The 17,576-nt window shown below is 47.1% G+C and overlaps 1 protein-coding gene across 1 annotated transcript in view; it reads right to left on the reverse strand.

Moving 5' to 3' along the window:
- Positions 1-316: 316 nt before the first annotated feature.
- Positions 317-17,576, reverse strand: part of Runx2 (RUNX family transcription factor 2) — a 172,694-nt gene continuing 155,434 nt past the window's right edge. The window contains 2 exon segments of the mRNA XM_048347677.1: positions 317-1,519; positions 3,282-3,347. Coding sequence (XP_048203634.1) covers positions 1,041-1,519; positions 3,282-3,347 — 545 coding nt within the window. The 3' untranslated portion in view covers positions 317-1,040.

The following is a 17,576-nucleotide window of genomic DNA, read 5'->3' on the forward strand; positions in this document are numbered from 1 at the left end:
GCCCACTGAAGAAATTTGTTATTTAATAAAGAGCACTTTTAGAGACCGAAGTCAACATATCAATACACTAAGAAATGTTTCAAAGGTCCAAATGGCATTAAATAATTATAAATATATCTTTAAAGTTATATGACCATTCACGTTAGCAAGTTACCTCAGATTTTACACATATTCATAATTTAAAAAAAAAAGAAAACAAATAACATACAGCCAAACTCAAACACTATCTATACCATTATGGCTATAGTAAGATATTGCCATTTTCAGTTTTATTTATAAAAGAAAAAAAAAAGAGAAGAGAGGTGTTTTGTTTTTGGTTTTGTTTTTTCAGGAGTAGATTTTTGTTGTTGTTGTTGTTAAATAAAAAATAGCTGAAGTATTTTTAAAAAATTGAAAACAATCTATCCTGATCGGTATTTTGGAAGTCACTTTTTTAGAGTAGGAAAAAAAAAAACAAACAAAAAACCGGAGCTCAATAGTTCAAATGGGTACCTGCAGTAGGTTTGGAAGCCGGGATTCGGGGTGGACGGCGGGGTGAGAGGTGCGGGGCCGGGCCTCGGGTCCCCCCCGGGGTGCGGGGACTGGCTTTGCAGGCCTGTCCTCGGTGCACGGGTCCCACAGGCTGCCGCCACCCCTCCTGTGGCTGAGAGCAGGTGGCTTTGCTTTCCTCCGCCGCCGCCTGGAGCCCACCTCTCGGAATCGGCCTAGGAACAGACCAAACAACCATACCTTTCCCCTTGTCTGTTCCCTTGGGTGAGAAACAACAACAACAACAAAAAAAGCACATCTTAAGTAGTAAACAATCTGAAACTCTGATGGTGACTGTCTCTCTTGAGCCATCTGCTGCTCAGAATCTACTCTCTTAGGGTTGCAAGGTCATGACTAAGCGAGTGGGGAGAAAAAAAAAAATCTCTTCTAGGAAGTAGGCACTTTGTCGATAAGCTAGTCGATACACATATCTATTCGCTCTCTTTATCTATGTATCTATCCACACTGTGGGCCCTGGGCCCCAGATGCCACCGGGACTCTGTTGAGGAATTTCAATACGGTCGCCAGACAGATTCATCCATTCTGCCACTAGAATTCAAAACGGTTGGGGAACTGCTGTGGCTTCCGTCAGCGTCCACACCATCATTCTGGTTAGGCAAATTGGGGTTTAATAGCGTGCTGCCATTCGAGGTGGTGGTGCACGGCGGAAGCATTCTGGAAGGAGACCGGTCTCCGCCGGGCACCATGGGGAACTGATAGGATCCTGACGAAGTGCCATAGTAGAGATAAGGTGTGCTGCTGGTCTGGAAGGGTCCGCTCTGGCTTTGGGAAGAGCCCGGGTAGGGCGGTGGCAGGTAGGTATGGTAGTGAGTGGTGGCGGACATCCCGAGGGACATGCCTGAGGTGACTGGCGGGGTGTAAGTAAAGGTGGCTGGGTAGTGCATTCGTGGGTTGGAGAAACGGCTCTCAGTGAGGGACGAAATGCTGGGGAACTGCCTGGGGTCTGAAAAAGGGCCCAGTTCTGAAGCACCTAAAAATTATAACAGAAGATGGGGAGGGGGGAAAAGATCTGTAAATATCAATTAAAATAATGAGAGAATTTTTACAAGGAAAAAAAAAAAAGAGAAAACTTTAGTTTCCCCCAAAAAGGAACAGTAAGTCATACACGGACTTCCAAATGAACCGGTCACTTCTCAGTCTTTTGCTAGGTTTTCCCCACCCCACTTTATAATTTTCACAGTATTTATCTTGACGTTCTTCACCCAAGGGCTCCTCAAGTCCCATGCTAACAGCTCGCACTGACTGGTTCATGCACCAGACTTTACTCACTGGTATTTTTAGGTTTTTTATTTTTATTTTTTTGAGTTGGTGGTGGGGCTTGAACTCAGGGCCTGGGCGCTGTCCCTGAGCTTGAGCACTCAAGGCTAGCACTGTGCCACTTTAAGCCACAACACCACCTCCAGTTTGGAGAGAAGAGTCTCATGGACTTTCCTGCCCAGGCTGGCTTTGAACTGCAATCCTCAGATCTCAGCCTCCTGAGTAGCTAGGATTAAAGGCATGAGCCACTGGCTTGATCATTTTTTTTTCTACTGCTTTCTTTATGCACTTCAGGTATTTGAAGTGGAAATTTATTTTTAAAAAATCCAGTAATTTCATTTTTCTTCACCCCACAGAAATTCCAAAGTAATCCATCCATTTGATTACTGATACTTCTTGGCAGCATGACTCCTTCGTCAATGAAAGGACATCAAAAAGACATCCTAGCTCATCCCTATCCTTTCTTTGAGACCCTTAAAAAAATGTCATAACCTTTATTATTAGCAACAATGAAATCCACTGAGACTTCAACATAACCTGAGACTACTTAGCTTCCCTGGAGGAGACTCTAGCCTCAGCCCCTCTCCCTGGGGCCATGACGACATGCGTAGGTTTAGGAGGAGGACAGGAGGCCTTAACCTCGTGGGAATCACTGCATTTCAAGTCATAGGGCGTGATTTAGGTCTGGTGCCCACAACATCTTTTGCCAGAGGCTCTGTGCCTGTGGGACACTAAAACGAGGGCTCTTTGCCACCCACCTACCAGGCCTCTCCTGCCCACAGCCTACAGAAAAAAAGGGAGTTCCCACCCCCCACCCCCAAAGGTGATGTCCTTCTAACTGCTCAAGCTGTCCACATGCCTCCTTAGCAGACACTTCTGGGGCCTTACTTACAAAACTACAGGTATAAACTATCTCAGGTGGAAATCCATTTTCCAAAATGCATAAGATTTATAGCTATGATCTCTAAAGACTGGGTTAATTACGCTTTTCTAGAATCCACAGAATTATGACAAGCCTTTTCCAAAGACCAGTGTTATTGGTTGAGATTTCTTGATCTCTTGTAAAATCCTCCAATCATTTGGATAGGTTTGATTTCCAGTAACCTTGAGCTGTAAGGGAAGGTACTTAACAACTCTTGAAGGCCTTAGTGAATGGGTTGGTTCTTTGGCTCAAATTGTACTGGGCCTTTCTTCTCAGATATCATGATGTTCATTAAAGGAAGATTCCTAGAACTTGTTTCAAAGGTACTGATGATTGTTCGTTTTTGTTAAAAGGCACATTGCTTACCACCTTCCCAAAACTCTAAGATTAAGTGCCACATGTGCATTTGTAGTAAAAGAAAAAAAAAGTGACTGTTTAAAAGCAACATACAGTTAACGATATTTTTATTTTTTCTGGCAAATTGAACCGTACCAATCCGATATAGCCCAGCCCAGCCCAGCCCAGCCCGGCCCGGCAATGGGGAAGGTCTCACCTGCCTGGCTCTTCTTACTGAGAGTGGAAGGCCAGAGGCAGAAGTCAGAGGTGTCAGTGTCATCATCTGTAAAATGAGGGGGACGAGCTCTAAGTTCCCTTCCAGCTCTAGTGGCCTGGGACCTCGACCTCCGAGACAGGAGGAGGAGGAGAGGCGACAGCCCTGGGGGCGGACCTTCCCACCCCTCCTTAACAGCTCCTCAGCACCCACCGGTTCTGTCTGCACCAGGCCCAAAGCCAGGGAGCAAACACTTTCAAGATGACAAAACAAAACCAGGGCAGCCAGGCAGTTACTGTAGGGTGGGGTTTGTTTTTTTCCCCCCCACCTTTTAAACACATCTCTCCATCCTCAATTTGCCTCTCCCTAACCCCTCCTCAAAGCAAAAAAAATAATAGTAATAAAATCCTGACAAGTTCAAGTTGAAAAATATGGCAGCGGTGAGTGTGACGCCATGAGAAACGCAGGCGGGGGACGCGGAACGTCTCCCCGCCCAAGGCTGGTGCTCTGCCTTAAACGAGGAGGACCGCGCAGAGCCGCAGGTGGAGCTAGGCAGCCCCCCCCCCAGCCCGTCCCCGGAGCCCCCAGGTGAACCTGGGTTGGCACGGCTAATAGCTCTAGGCAGGCCACTTCGGTATGCATTAGGTTCAGCACTCAGAGCACATGAGGAAAGCCAGAATAGCAGGAGCAATTTAGAACGGAAAGGAGTTGTACTTAAAATGTCAATGTCTGCCCTCCACGGAAGCACAGAGTTCACACAGATAGGCATGTTCGTGTTTTTTTAAAAAAAAAAAAAGAAAGCTTCTCACATGTACTTGTACTTAAGATATACTGCAGCAATAATTAAAATTCCATATGGTGTTGCTTATTTTGATGCAGAAGCCTCATTAAAACGCTTTATGTGGTCCTGCCCATAAATCCCAATAGGGCTCGGGCAATGCCACCTGACCATCCCCCCTCCCCCCGCCCCCTTCTTCTCTGTTTTACCTGCCATGTGTTGCTGAGGCTTTCGTCGGCCATCCCAGGCCAGGATCACGGTTACTCTTTGGTTTCTAGATGCTAGCTAACACCACTTAACATTTCTCTCTCAATTAATGAACTCTGGCCTGTGGTTAAATAGAAGGTAATGCAACGAAGTTCTGCTAGGCTTGCAGTACTTTTGACAAATCACTCCTAGTCGTGTGAGACCGTAACGTGCTGGGGATTAATCCTCTGTGTGTGCCCGTTCTGGGGCTGGAACTCAGACCTGGAGGCTAGTGGCTCTACCACTCGAGCCTCAGCTCCACTTCAAGGTTAACTCTTTCTTGACAACATGAACTAAAGTGGGTGGGCTTTAAAGGGATTTTAGGATAATTCTGATCATTTATAAACCACAGAATTCTCTGCAATTTGCTCAGTCATTTTATGTTATCATAAAACATTTCTGAAACATACTAAAATATATTGTACATGAAAAAGTATTAACAATCTGTTCTTTCTATAATAATATATGGTAGAAAAGGACTCTAAACTTGAAAGGAAAAAATAAATTTCTTCTTAATCCACAATTTGTTTATAATCATTGTTACAGGCACAAGTAATATACCTAAGTGCTCTTTCTTGAATAAGCCTGTACCTGTACTTCTAATTTCTATTTTATAGATGAAGCCAAGTTTTCTTTTAACCTCTTTTTAGATTTGACCTTGTCTCCTATTTATTTCTTGGGTCCCTAACCACATTCTAGCCACAAACTCGAAAGGAAAGAAGAAAAAACAACAACACAGAACTGAGTATCTAAGGAGTAGGTGACTCCTTAGATGTTCAAAGAGTCTGCCAGCCAGGTGCTAGTGGCTCAGGCCTGTCATCCTAGCTACTCAGGAGGCTGAGATCTGAGGATCAAGGTTGAAGGCAGGCAGGACAGGAAAGTCCATGAGTCTCTTCTCTCCAATTAACCACCAGAAAACTGGAAGTGGAGCTGTGGCTCAAAGTAGTAGAGCACTAGCCTTGAGCCAAAAAAAAAACTCGGGAACAGCACCCAGGGCCTGAGTTCAAGCCCTACAATCGACAAAAAAAAAAAAAAAAAAAAGTCTGCCAGATGAAAGTCTAGAGGGTTCTACAAATACTGATACCCCAGTCTAAAGTTACAAATGTAACCCCTCAGCTTCTTAGGTATCCCCATGATGTTCCTATAGCCCAAGCTCCCCGCAGCCAGTTCAAAACGCCTGACTACAATCTCCCGAATAAATGAAGCGAGAGGACGTTTAGAAAACAGCAGGGGGGCTGGGGATATGGCCTAGTGGCAAGAGTGCTTGCCTCGTATACATGAGGCCCTGGGTTCGATTCCCCAGCACCACATATACAGAAAATGGCCAGAAGCGGCGCTGTGGCTCAAGTGGCAGCGTGCTAGCCTTGAGCAAAAAGAAGCCAGGGACAGTGCTCAGGCCCTGAGTCCAAGGCAAGGACTGGCAAAAAAAAAAAAAGAAAACAGCAGGAAACAGCTTTCACCAGTCCTTTCTTGGTGTTGTTCTCCATGAAGCTCTTTCATGTACAAAACCCAGTAGCAAGTCATGTCTAACAACAGCTCAGGAGCTGAGAGGGCTACCATCCATACTCCCTCTGCCGCCTCCCAGAGACTCAAAGCAGCAAGCGGGGTGACTGGAGCCCCAAGATGTGGCAGCATCCTAACTGCTGGCTGGAGCCCACCTGGAGAAAGTCAGCCTGAATCAATGTGGAGAACGCAAGAACTATGTGAGTGACTCTTTCCATCGATAATGCCTTCCGTGCTTCCACTGGCTGTCCTAAGTTACCACGGGCCCTCGTCTATGGGTTAGGGTACTCCAGTGGAAAAGTCTACAGACAATTCGAAGCTAATCTTCAACGGGATGCTGAAATCCAGGAAGGAAAAACCAGTCACTCTGGAAGACAGGGCTTGAGGCCGCAGATTCAGAATGAGACAGGCTGCTCTGGGTTCTAACAGACAACAGGCAGGCTAGGTCTGCCCTGAGGATTCTGCTGGAAAAGATCACCAGCTACATACATTCAGATTAGCCTCCTCTCCTTCTTCCTCTCCCTCCCCTCCTCTCCTTCTCCTCTTCTCTTCCTTCCTCTCTCTCCCTCTCTCCTCTGTCTCTGTCTCTCATCGTAGAAACATATTTGCCCAAGTAACAACTACTTAAGTAGACTTTAATGGTGTTGCCCTAATATGAGGCACTATTTCAGGGTTACAACTGGCCGCTCTCCTTGGCTTTGTCCATTATATAATGAGCAGTTTGTTCTGTTGTTGGGAGCGCAATCTGAAGGAAATCAAGGTCAAGGGTTTGATCCCCTTGGGATCTGTTGGCTTTTCCGACAGATGTGCCTCATTCCAAAGCTGCTGTCTGCACCCCTAGCTGCATCCAGACAGCTTGCAAACAAATGTAGTTGTCATGAAGAGCTGAAAGAACTTGCTCATTAAAACAGCAGAAGCAGCAGTTTTTCATAGCCTGATATACATAGGGAAGAATATATTAATAATTGCCCATGAGGCTCCGATGAAAATAAAATCAGTGTTAAAAGTAAAAAAAAAAAATCTTAACCAGGCACTGGTGGCTCACTGTAATCCTAGCTCCTCAGGAGGCTGAGCTCTGAGAATCATAGTTCAAAGCCAGCCTGCTCAAGAAAAACTCAGGAGACTTATCTCCAATTAACCACCAGCAAAATGGAAGTGACACTGTGGTAGACCACTAGCCTTGAGCAAAAGAGCTCAGGCCCTGGGTTCAAGCCCCACAACCAACAACAAGAACAACAACAAAAAACTTGACCCTCCCTACAAGCTCTACGGGAGTAAAGGAGATAACTGCTCAGGTTTCTGGGATCTTTAAAGCAAGTAGGAGGTGTGGTGTGCAGAAAAACAAGATAACCAAGGGGGAGGAGGGGGTGTGAGAGCACTTCTGGGCTCCTCTGGTTCTCCTGGCCTGCAGCTCTGCACAGGACATCTTCTGCATTGTTATCTAATGCCAACTTCTTCTTGACGCCCAACTAGAAAGTGTGCTGTCATCTGTTGCTTCTCCATCCGCCCTTCGGGGCTTACTAACCATGATTCTTGTCATTTCTACACCTTTAGGATACATTTTACTATTGAATGATGCCCCCATAAACAATGGTTGTTTGGAAACGGGCAAAGAGATCCTTAGAATGAACGGAAATTGGAATTTGAGAAGAACAACAGGTCACATAATTGTCATTTGGAGGTCTCAGCAGGGAAACTGTAACCATGTTACCTGACCCAAGGCAAGCAGCCTGGAGAAGCTACATGCCCCAGCCGAAGGGCAGGGCAGGCAGAAGACAGAGAAAGGGGCCTTGAATCCAAATGGAATAGATGTGAGCACGTTCAGAGTCTTCAGTCCTCCTCCCCTTTATGCAAGCACAAAAATGTACAGAATGAAAAACCATCACACCTCGCAGCAATGAGGTGCTAACTTCAAAGCTTCATTGGGGCCTTTTAAACGGTGGAGGTTACTGCTTCAGCAAATCTCAAATAAAACTCAAGAACTTTACCATAAGCCCCTCACAACATCCTTCCTATTGGAACAGAGCACACAAGAATCTACTCAGAACTGTGCTCCTTTGGTAACTAAGAATCTTCTCCCCTTTCCACAGCGCGGCCCTGGCTGCCCCGTTCCAACTATTGTCTTGTGTAACTCTCCACTCCGCTTCTGTTCCAATGGCATTTATTTTCTATATCGCTCTCTGGGGGCCTCGTACACGACTCCATTGAGTTATTAGCTGTTTCTTGGACTTCTCTCTCCAGCCCTAGTCAGTTTTGCATGGTAAAGGAGTTACTTGCCTCTCATATCCCTGCTCAGAAGCGGGTACAACTGAAAGAACTTAAAATGAAAACAATATGTGGGTGGACAATTCGGTGGAAAAATGAACAAGCGAATGAGTCTGGGGATCTGCTAACTGCACACTGGCTAGAACATTTTTACACACCAAACAACAGATATTATAAACACGAGGCAATGCCAACGTCATAGCTAAAACGTAATTCATGCACATTCCATGCCTATAAAACCCTGCAGGCCTCTAAAGAGTGTGCAGAGCCATCCCGAGCATCAGCACGTCCGTCGCTTGTCCTCGGACCACCGAGAGCGGCCTCACAGTCAGCATTCGCCACTAGCGGGCAGATCCGCCCCTGGTTCACTACCAAGATGACCGCCACTTCATCCTGGGTAACCGCCGGGCCCCGGAGCCTGTAACTGTGCGCAGCCGCCTTCTGGAAGCCCCGGGGGAAAGGGTCAGGTTAGAGATGAATGGCTTGCCACAAGGCCAGCACGTTCATGCCACTTTGCTCAACTCCTACTGCTGCGTTCCCAGGCGCGGGCGCAGAGCTCGACTGCCAGTCACAGGAGCATCATCGACGGGGCTGGAGACGGGGCGCAGTCATGAAGCACTTGCTTGCCACACACTAGACCTCAGGTTCCATTCTCAGCGCTAAGGGAGAGGAGGAGGGAGGGGGCCCAAGAAAGGGAGAGGGCGTCGCAGTCCCCGCTGGCTCAGGCATCAGACAAGATCCTGCCTCAAAGGCAGCCAATGTCATGGCCCCCCGACCCACAAGGAGGGGCCTCTTCATGCTGTGGCACACACTCCGGACCTCTTGGTTGGGGGGGGGGGGTGGGGGGACTAGTTCGGGCTTGAGCTCTAGTTCTGCCCAGGACTTCCCCAACCTCTCTCCGCGCTGTACCACCTAAAGAGCCACTGGGCCCAGGGCCTCCCACGTGTGTGCAAATTCTCATCGGCACCTTTCCACCCGGCACACTCAGATCTCTATGTATATAAAGGTCACCAATCCATTTATTGTACTTTACAGGCTTTTAAAAGGTGTTTTCACATTAGAAGAACCTCTCCCCCCTGTCCTCCTACTTAATATATAATATACCGCTGAGAAAGGACAGTAATTCAGAAAATCACTTAGCAGATGAAGTTTCTCACTGGCGACAAGAACCAAGTAGAAATGCCACAGAAACATTATCCAAAAATCAGAATATATTCCCTACAAAGTATTATATTCTCACAGTGACACTTTAATGGATTTTCTATCAGTGTTCTAGGCTTCCCAGGATATATCCTTCCTGTTAAAAAAAATGAGCAAGTATTTACCACTAAGCTAGATTTATTCTTAATTCTGTTAGATAATAAGAAAGTATACCGCATAGAGGAGAAATGTAACAGAGCAAGGAAGAAAACAGAAAAATGAAAATTTGAAGTTATTTTTTTTCTTTGTAAAGATACCAAAATGATTAGCAAAATCCATGGTTTTTTAAAGAGAGAGAGAGATGGAGGGGGGTGGGGCTGCCTCAACTCTCCAGGATAAATATTTTTTTCATGTTGTAAAGAATTGTACTTTTCCACTGACATGTCCACAAGTCCTGCCTGAGCAGCTGATCCTGAAACGTTAAGGACGTGCGTTGCAATGAAGGAAAGAAGAGCAGGAGGGGGAAGGAAAAAAACGATCCTTCAGCCGTCCCTTAAACCCACCCAAATGCTACTACGCGTGGGGCTAGCATAATAGATTTCCTTTCGGTGGAAGGAAAGAGAGCAGTCAGTAGGTGTGTGTGTGTGTGTGTGTGCGTGCACGCGTGTGCACACACATGCACTCACAAGCCAGGATGGAGAGTTACAGAGGAAGAAAGGAGCCAAAGGAGCTGGGGGGGTGGGGGGGCGACGCGGAGAGGAAGAGGCAGAGCGATCTCGCTAGGCCTTGATTAGGACTCTTTAAATGCTAGGAGGGGTGGATGGTCTTTGAAACCAGATCCGCTGCAGGAAGGAGGCCAGCACCCAGGACACCGTGTCTCTCAGAAGAGGCCACCCACAGTGCCGCGCGGCCACGTGACTGCTCGGTCACATCCTGAAGCCATTTCCAGCCCATGCACACACGTCTGTGCTCCCATTTACAGACGATGGGATATATTGGGAACACACATATGGAAACACTTTCAGAGAATCAGTTTCCATGAAATTCATAATGAACCAAGTGGCTTCAGATGTGGTTGCGTTCCTCCGATTAGCCAGGAAAAAGGGGGGACAAAAAAAAAAAAAAGAAGGAGGGGAGGGGAGCAAATCCAGTCTTTCAGACCCTATTTCAGTTTCAGAAAAATTAAAAACCACTAATGACTTATGGCTACCAAAACATGGAGCCACAATTAAGACGAGAGGAACTAGGAAAATGAGGCAAGAGAGGGTTTTAAAAATAACAGCTTCTCTATCAGCACTCTTATCTCCGAAGGGGGAGGCTTTCCTGTGATGGTATCAGCCTAGGGCAGCGTAATTAATTTTCTGACATCCTGGCAGAATGGAGTGCGCATATACACAGAAGTGGGCGGGCAGACCGGGGAGGAGGGGCGGGGGAGGGCGCGGGCCTGCGAGACCAGCCCTTATTTGATAACATATGTGGTCAATTAAGATTATTTTTAAAATTGTAACTAAATGATAAATTGGTCCTAAGTAAATCTTTCAAAAATGCTTGAATTTAGAGAGGGGCAAGGCTGGTATTTTCCTGCGGCCTGTGCTAGTGGTAACTTACACTCTACTAAAAGCAGAAATTTATGAGCTGGTTGAGATGCTATGTACTAGACACCCCAATCTAACGGATAGGAAAGCATGAAATACAAGAAGGGGACAAATGGAGAGGGTTCTTAGGGGGAACCACTTAACTGATATGCATAAGTCAGAACATTATTTTTATATTAAAATGAAAGCAGGTTATAAGCTTCCCATGAGTACGTAGAAAGCAGAGGAGACTTCACAACCCTTCTCCTTAGGAGAACTGTGTCATGCCAGCTCACAGGCAAGGCAGGTGTGGAGAAGGAGCGCGGTGTTTTCCTTGTCTCTTTGAGGTGGGTGCTTCAGTGGAAAAATCTGAGCAGCGTTTTCTTTCAAGCTTGGTGGCAAGGCTAAATCTATTGGTCAAGAACGCTCAGACTCCAACTTGCCTGATGGTAGGCGGGAACCAAACCTAACAGTTGCCCAACACACCGGGCTTTGCTTTTCCCAATCCTGTAGGTGAGTTAGTGCTCACGTCATCCCATGGTATTAGCAGAGACTGGCAGGAAAGAGGGGCCCAACCAGGCAAGCCAATTCACCATTGCCAGGGCTGAGCTAGGCAGAGGGGGCTTTGCTCCTCCAACCCCAAAGCCCATCCATCTCACGCTGTGCTGTTGACCACTCCCAGAAGAACGACAGTATCACCCGGCCTCTGTTATGAATGACAAACGAAGTTAAGGGATTCCCTCAGGTAGTAGACTGATGAACAGGGGCCTGAGATGGGGCCCACAGGCTTCCCTATGGTGCAGGGATCCAGGGGTCACGTGAATTCTAACAGACTGGTTGTGGCCGATGGAGGGCTGTGGTGAGAAAGAAGGGCTCTGACCGACTCAGTGACAGCTGTAAGAACGGAGATGGAGACCGGGAAGGGGCGGCTGACGCCTGCCACTCATCTCCCGCCCTCGATCCAGCCCTGGAGTTCAAATGTCGCTTTTGCCACTGATGTTCTCACTGACCAGATGTGAAGCAAGTCTCGTTTTGCGCTCCTCAGACCGCGGGACTCTACGCGAGGAGCACCTCCCTCTCCAAAGGCCATTCTTCCTTCCCTCTTGCCAGCACTGTGAATAACACGTCAAGTCCAGCTAGGAACTGCACGAACTGAACTCCAAGTCCCAACTGCCTAACAACACACACACCCAACTCCCAAGTCCAACCGAACTCTCGTGGAAGAACCCTGGCTGGATCAAAGCATGCTGTCGCCCTAGGAAAGAAAAGGAGACTAGGGCAGCCATCACCACCGAGGCTGGTTCCCCCCAGCTCTGAACGCACACCGCTGTCTTTCCATACAGCCTGAATTCTCTGCTCCCTAACGCGGCCCTTCTGTAGCCAAGCCCACCCTAGCCCCACACAAACCCTCCAACAGGAAAGGAGACCTCGACTCCAGGCGGCAGTGGACTCCAGGACAGAATCACACAGCATCTGAAACGTTTCGGGCATGATAGATAATTCTCCGAGGCAGGCCTCAAAAGGCATCTTGGAATGGTCCAACAGGGCGGGGGCCATCCTGTCTCAAACTGCCCGGTACCTCTAGGCCCGCAACCTGAACGGGGTGACCCCTGGCTCGGACTCTATAACTCAGTTCCGGGAGATGCCCCTGGCCCAAGCCTCATGAAGACCTTCCTTGGTCTAGAACCGACCCCAGGCATTAGCCTCAAACCACACCCCATCAGGACCTCACTCACCTCTGTCCTCTCCCTTCCTCTTAGCTGCTGTGCAGCGCAGGCCTGGGCTTCCTGTCCCAGGAGGACGTGTATAAGGGGCTTCCTAGCTTTGACAGAGGACTGACTGCACTGTACGTCAGGTCTGCTTTCGTTTCTGCTCTTACCTTATGGATGCACCTGGACTCCTGAATCCTTTCTTTCTCGACACTCTAGTGCCTCAAGGTTTCCATGGTCATGACTGCTTGCCTAGTCTGTGTCTTCATGCTGTACCGTCTCCTCAAGTGTGTAATTTAATTCAGGTCTATTTCTAGATCCCTTATTTGCAGGAGAAACGACCTTGTCCCAACTGCCCTTCCCATATTTCTCTCCTACTTTCTTTAGGACTTCCACAGTCCTGGCACAATAGCCCTTTTGCATTTTCTGTACTGCTTACATTTCTCTCACCTTCAATGCCTTGGTCTGCATTAGTCACTCAGCCATGAAATCCCCCTCTCCTCTTGAAATTCTAGGCAGCCTTTAAAAAGCTAGCTCACGGTTTCCGTCCTGCGTGGGCCTTCGTAGATTCCTGCTTTGCCGCTAGCAACCTCTCCTCCTCTGCATTTATCTCATTCTTCACCCGTGCCTTTCCGGGGACGTGGAAGAGCAAAGATCACCTTATCACCGCTACATCTAGGTATTTGCTTTTGTTTATTTACTTTTACAGTATCAGAGCTTGAACTTCCCAGGGCCTCACGTTGGCTAGTCAGGCACTCTAACCACACGCTAGCCGCCCTCCTAGCCAGTGCACGTTTATGCTGTTTTTCAGATCGAGTCTCGTGCCTTTGCCCAGGCTGGCCTTGGACTATGGTGCTCCTCCCGCCTCCTCCCGGGGAGCTGAGGATTATAGGCACGTGCTCTACTCGCCCCGGAATCCCTTCGCAATGGGAAGTCTGTCTGACTTACTTCAGGCATGTCTTGGCCCCTCTTGGAGGAATACACCTAAAACCTTTAAATGTGCACAAGCAAAGTAAAATGATGGTGATACCAGACCGGTCCAAAATCCTTGTTTCAAACCACAGTTTCTGCGTGTCTTCTGACTTCTTCCTATACATCTAAATTGCCATCCCAGGCCTGCTAACCCTGCGAACTGTAGTGCCTGAGCCCAAAGGGCTCACTCAAGCTAGGCCCAGACCTACACCGCCAGTTTCACAGTACATCCCTTGCTGCGACCTGTGCCTTGTCTGCCCCCGATCCTACATATACCAGCTCCCTCTGACTTCAGTCCCAGTAAACAATCAGGCCTCTCCCATCAATGCTGACTCTCACAAACAATAATTAAATTAAAAGATAGCATCTCACATTTTGTTCACTGCTTTAAGTTTTCCTGGTTTTGCAAACATCTGGCTTGATCTTCACAAAACATATGTGAGGAAGGCACAATAGGTAACAGCTGACAATATAGCTTTGTCTAGGAAAGAATGCCCGTCTGTCTCCACGACAGACAGCAGTGGAGCTACAGTGAAACCGTTGGGTTTCCTATTTGTGGCCTCTTGTTTCCCAGTAGATCGAACTCATCAGCATCTCCAACTTTTAGATAAATTGACCTTCTGTCAGGATAAAGCACCTTATTTCTTTAAAAGCAGGGAAGTATTCAGCCAGGTGCAGTGATAGGTAACTGTAAGCCCAGCACCCTGGAGGCTAAGGCAGGAGAATTTCAAGTTCAAGACAGGCTATGCTACATAGCAAGACCCTGTGCTGGAGGGAGAGAGGGAAGGAGGGAGGAAGGGAAGGGAGGGAGGGAGGGACAGAGGAAGGAAGGAAGGAAGGAAGGAAGGAAGGAAGAAAGGAAGGAAGGAAGGAAGGAAGGCTTTAACTAATTTTTAAAATGTTGGTTGGTGTGCCTTCTCATGATGGATGTATAACTCCAATGACAGAAGAAACCAAACCTACCTACTACTGAACTGAAAAAGCGACTTATTTGGAAAGTGTTTCTTTCTCTCTGTTGCTAGGAACTAGCCTAAAGCCATGGACAACGGGCCAACTGCCTCCTTTCTCTCCTGAAGACAATGCTCCTCAGGGAACTCCTGAATCCCAATGTGGTGTTACACTAACTCCTTCTTCTGACAGCCTCGGAGTTTTTCCACTCAAGCCCTGCACACGGAATTAACTCGAAACTTCTGCAAGAAAAACGTCTCTTTTAGAGTTTGATTTGGCATCAGTTTCAAAGAGCTGTTTGTATATTGTAGAATATGTAGAATTTCTCTTTGATTGAAACATTCTCTTTTAACAATGGACAAGAGATGATTTCTCTCCTGAATGATTTAAGCAAAAACAAACACATCTTAGTTACTCAGAGCCTTGTTCGCAGAGTGCAGTTTCTGAGAAAGAGAGAGGGAGGGGGTAGAATCAAACCCTGGATATGTAGATTGTTAGGCATTTGGCAAATGCCTTCAAAAAGCCAAAACCAAACAGTGAAGACTTGCTTGTAAGAGATCAACCAACACTAGAGCAAAGGGAGAAAAAGAAGAAAATAAAAGGAGGGCCCCTTCCACTTTCTCCTTTGCCTGCTAACATTCCTCAGTTGATCTGCACCCCCTCCCCTCCCGCCCGTCACCCCCAGAGGGATTTCATCTCAGTATTAACTCCCGGTGCTATAGCAATAAACTTGCCACAAACGGACATTTTCAACATCTGTTTGTGGCTGCTCCCAGACTCCTTGTATTTCTTGGGGACATGAAGCCCTCTGTCTCCCAAGTGTAAACAGACACACCCAATTATGTATTAAGGTGTCTGAGAGGAGCTACTTGTTTTGATGGCAAAAAAAAAAAAAAAAGGAGGGCCTGGCCGGCGAGGCTCCGGGAGGGGCAGAACGAGTTCACGGCAGCTCCGGTAGCAGCTCCTTCTGCAGCGGAAGCTCTCTGCCTGCCAAGGACAAAACCCAAGTCCTATTTTTCTCGGCCTGAGAACAACGTCCACTGAGCCCACTGCGGATGTGGACCGAAGCAGATTTCACGGGTCCAAAGTGGGTGGCACTGCGGCAGGCAAGGAGCAAAGCCCGTTTGATCGCTCGAGGGAAAGGACAAAGAAAACAAGGAGCTGAACCCAGGCTGGATTCCTGCTTCCTCAGAAAGGAAAAGAAGAATGATGTGGCCGACGAGGACGTAGCAGGAGGAAAGCGCTCGAGGGCACTGGGTCAGGAACCAGAGGTATCGGCTCTGCTCCCAGCACTGCCCCCACAAAGCAGGGTGATGAGGGGGCAGAGTCTCGGCCCTCTTCCCTCCCTCACCCGCGCATCCCTCATCAGCCAAAGGAGAGATGTGATGGCGTCATCTCCTGGGGGGGTTTCCTGCTCTAAAAGTTGAATTCTACCTACGTTAGGCAGCCCTAGACACTCCCAAATCACTATCATAAAGTTGCTTAATGAGAAATTAAGTCTAGGCTGCCCCAATCTGTCCGTCGGCTCTGGCACTGCACATGCGCGAGGTGCCTCACCTCTGAGGTACCGCTGCTATCAGGTGTGGAGGTCTGAATGCACACCTCTGGGGCTTTCATTAACCTTTCCATCAGAATCTACTTCAGTACCCCAACAAAGCTCTTCCTGACATCTTTTACAGTTGTTTCTATTATGGCTCGTTCTTCCATGAAACACTATCCTAACCTTTCACTGTCATTACTAACAGTAGTTATAGTTTTGTTGTTTTTTTTATGTCATCTGTTCTACAGAAAAACCTACAGTCTCTGGCTTTCATTTAGAATGACGCACGGACAAGCAAAGCCTTTGTATGTACCTTGGACAACATCTAACCTCATCGATTCAGTTCACACACGAGGACACTAAGACCCACAGAAGGTCAGTCACCTGAAGAACCCAGAGGCGCAACCAAAATTGAAAGAAATTTTCCTCGATTCTCAGCCAACTACTGTGCCCAATACACTGCCGAAGATGCTTGAAGTGTCAGATTACGATGCCATATTCCCAGGCCATGGAGGAAATGTTTGCCCGATAAACCAAACCAACACCATTTTATTGAACAATTGCCATTTCATCAGCGCTGCGTTCGATGCTCCTTTGAGAGGCATGCCCAGGTTCAAATGCTTCGACCATTTTTGCTAGGCCAAAGAGATGACCTGAGGTTTTGTTAATCCCTCGGGGGTTTCCTGTGACACCTGCCAACTTCTAAGGTCACAGAACCACTTTAACTTTCTGTGTTAACTGCCGAGACTACAGAGCCTAACTCTTTCCTTCTGGGAAGATCCGTTCCCCACGTGCCTTTTAGACTTGCAGAGAAGGTGTAGTTTGGGAGCTGACGGGTTTGTTTTGGTAAATGTTGAATAGCAAAAGCAATGATTATCCAACTTTTCCTCTCTCCTAAGCCTGTTTCGGTTTGCTTTGTAGTTTTTGTTTAGCAAAGGTTCTTCCTAATTGTGTATGGGTTTACTGTGACCACATCAGTGGATTCATTATTGATTTATCATGAATCACTGCACTCCTCGGCATAGGGTGGAGTGTGTTTATAACCATCATTCTATTTGTTGTTATTATTCCATTAACTACAGCATTACTGCTAATTACCACAGGGAGCTGAAACAGGGAACGTTTTGGTTAGAGGAGGAGTAGAGAACCTGGGAATGCTATTCACTGGCAGAACACTTGGGGAGTTGTGTGCACAGGGCCCTGAGAATTACCTCCAGCGTCCCCTCAAACTGAACGGAGACCAAAACACTGGGCTTATCCCAGGCACCCATGGTTCGCTGTGGGTTTCTACTGTGGTCACTTAAAGCCACAGTCTTTATGGAAAAGATGGGACATCTTCCTGCTTAGAAAACTCTTTGCTATATTTAGCAACAATGTTGCCTGAACAGTATGTTTTTATTTACATGGTTTTCATGGATTTGAAAATCATTAATTTCTTAATTTAGACAGAATAGTCAGTTAAACAAAGTCCTAGATTTGCCTCAAGCCATGTCACTCAAATTCAGACCCAGCTTAATAAGATAGGTCTTCCTGTATGGTTTTCAAGAAAACCAAACCGAAGTCTGAAAAACACTTTGAACTGTCCAAAATAAAGCATTATTCACAAATGACTTTGAAAAATTT

This window comes from Perognathus longimembris, chromosome 6, assembly GCF_023159225.1.
Source record: "Perognathus longimembris pacificus isolate PPM17 chromosome 6, ASM2315922v1, whole genome shotgun sequence".
Lineage (NCBI taxonomy): Eukaryota > Metazoa > Chordata > Mammalia > Rodentia > Heteromyidae > Perognathus > Perognathus longimembris.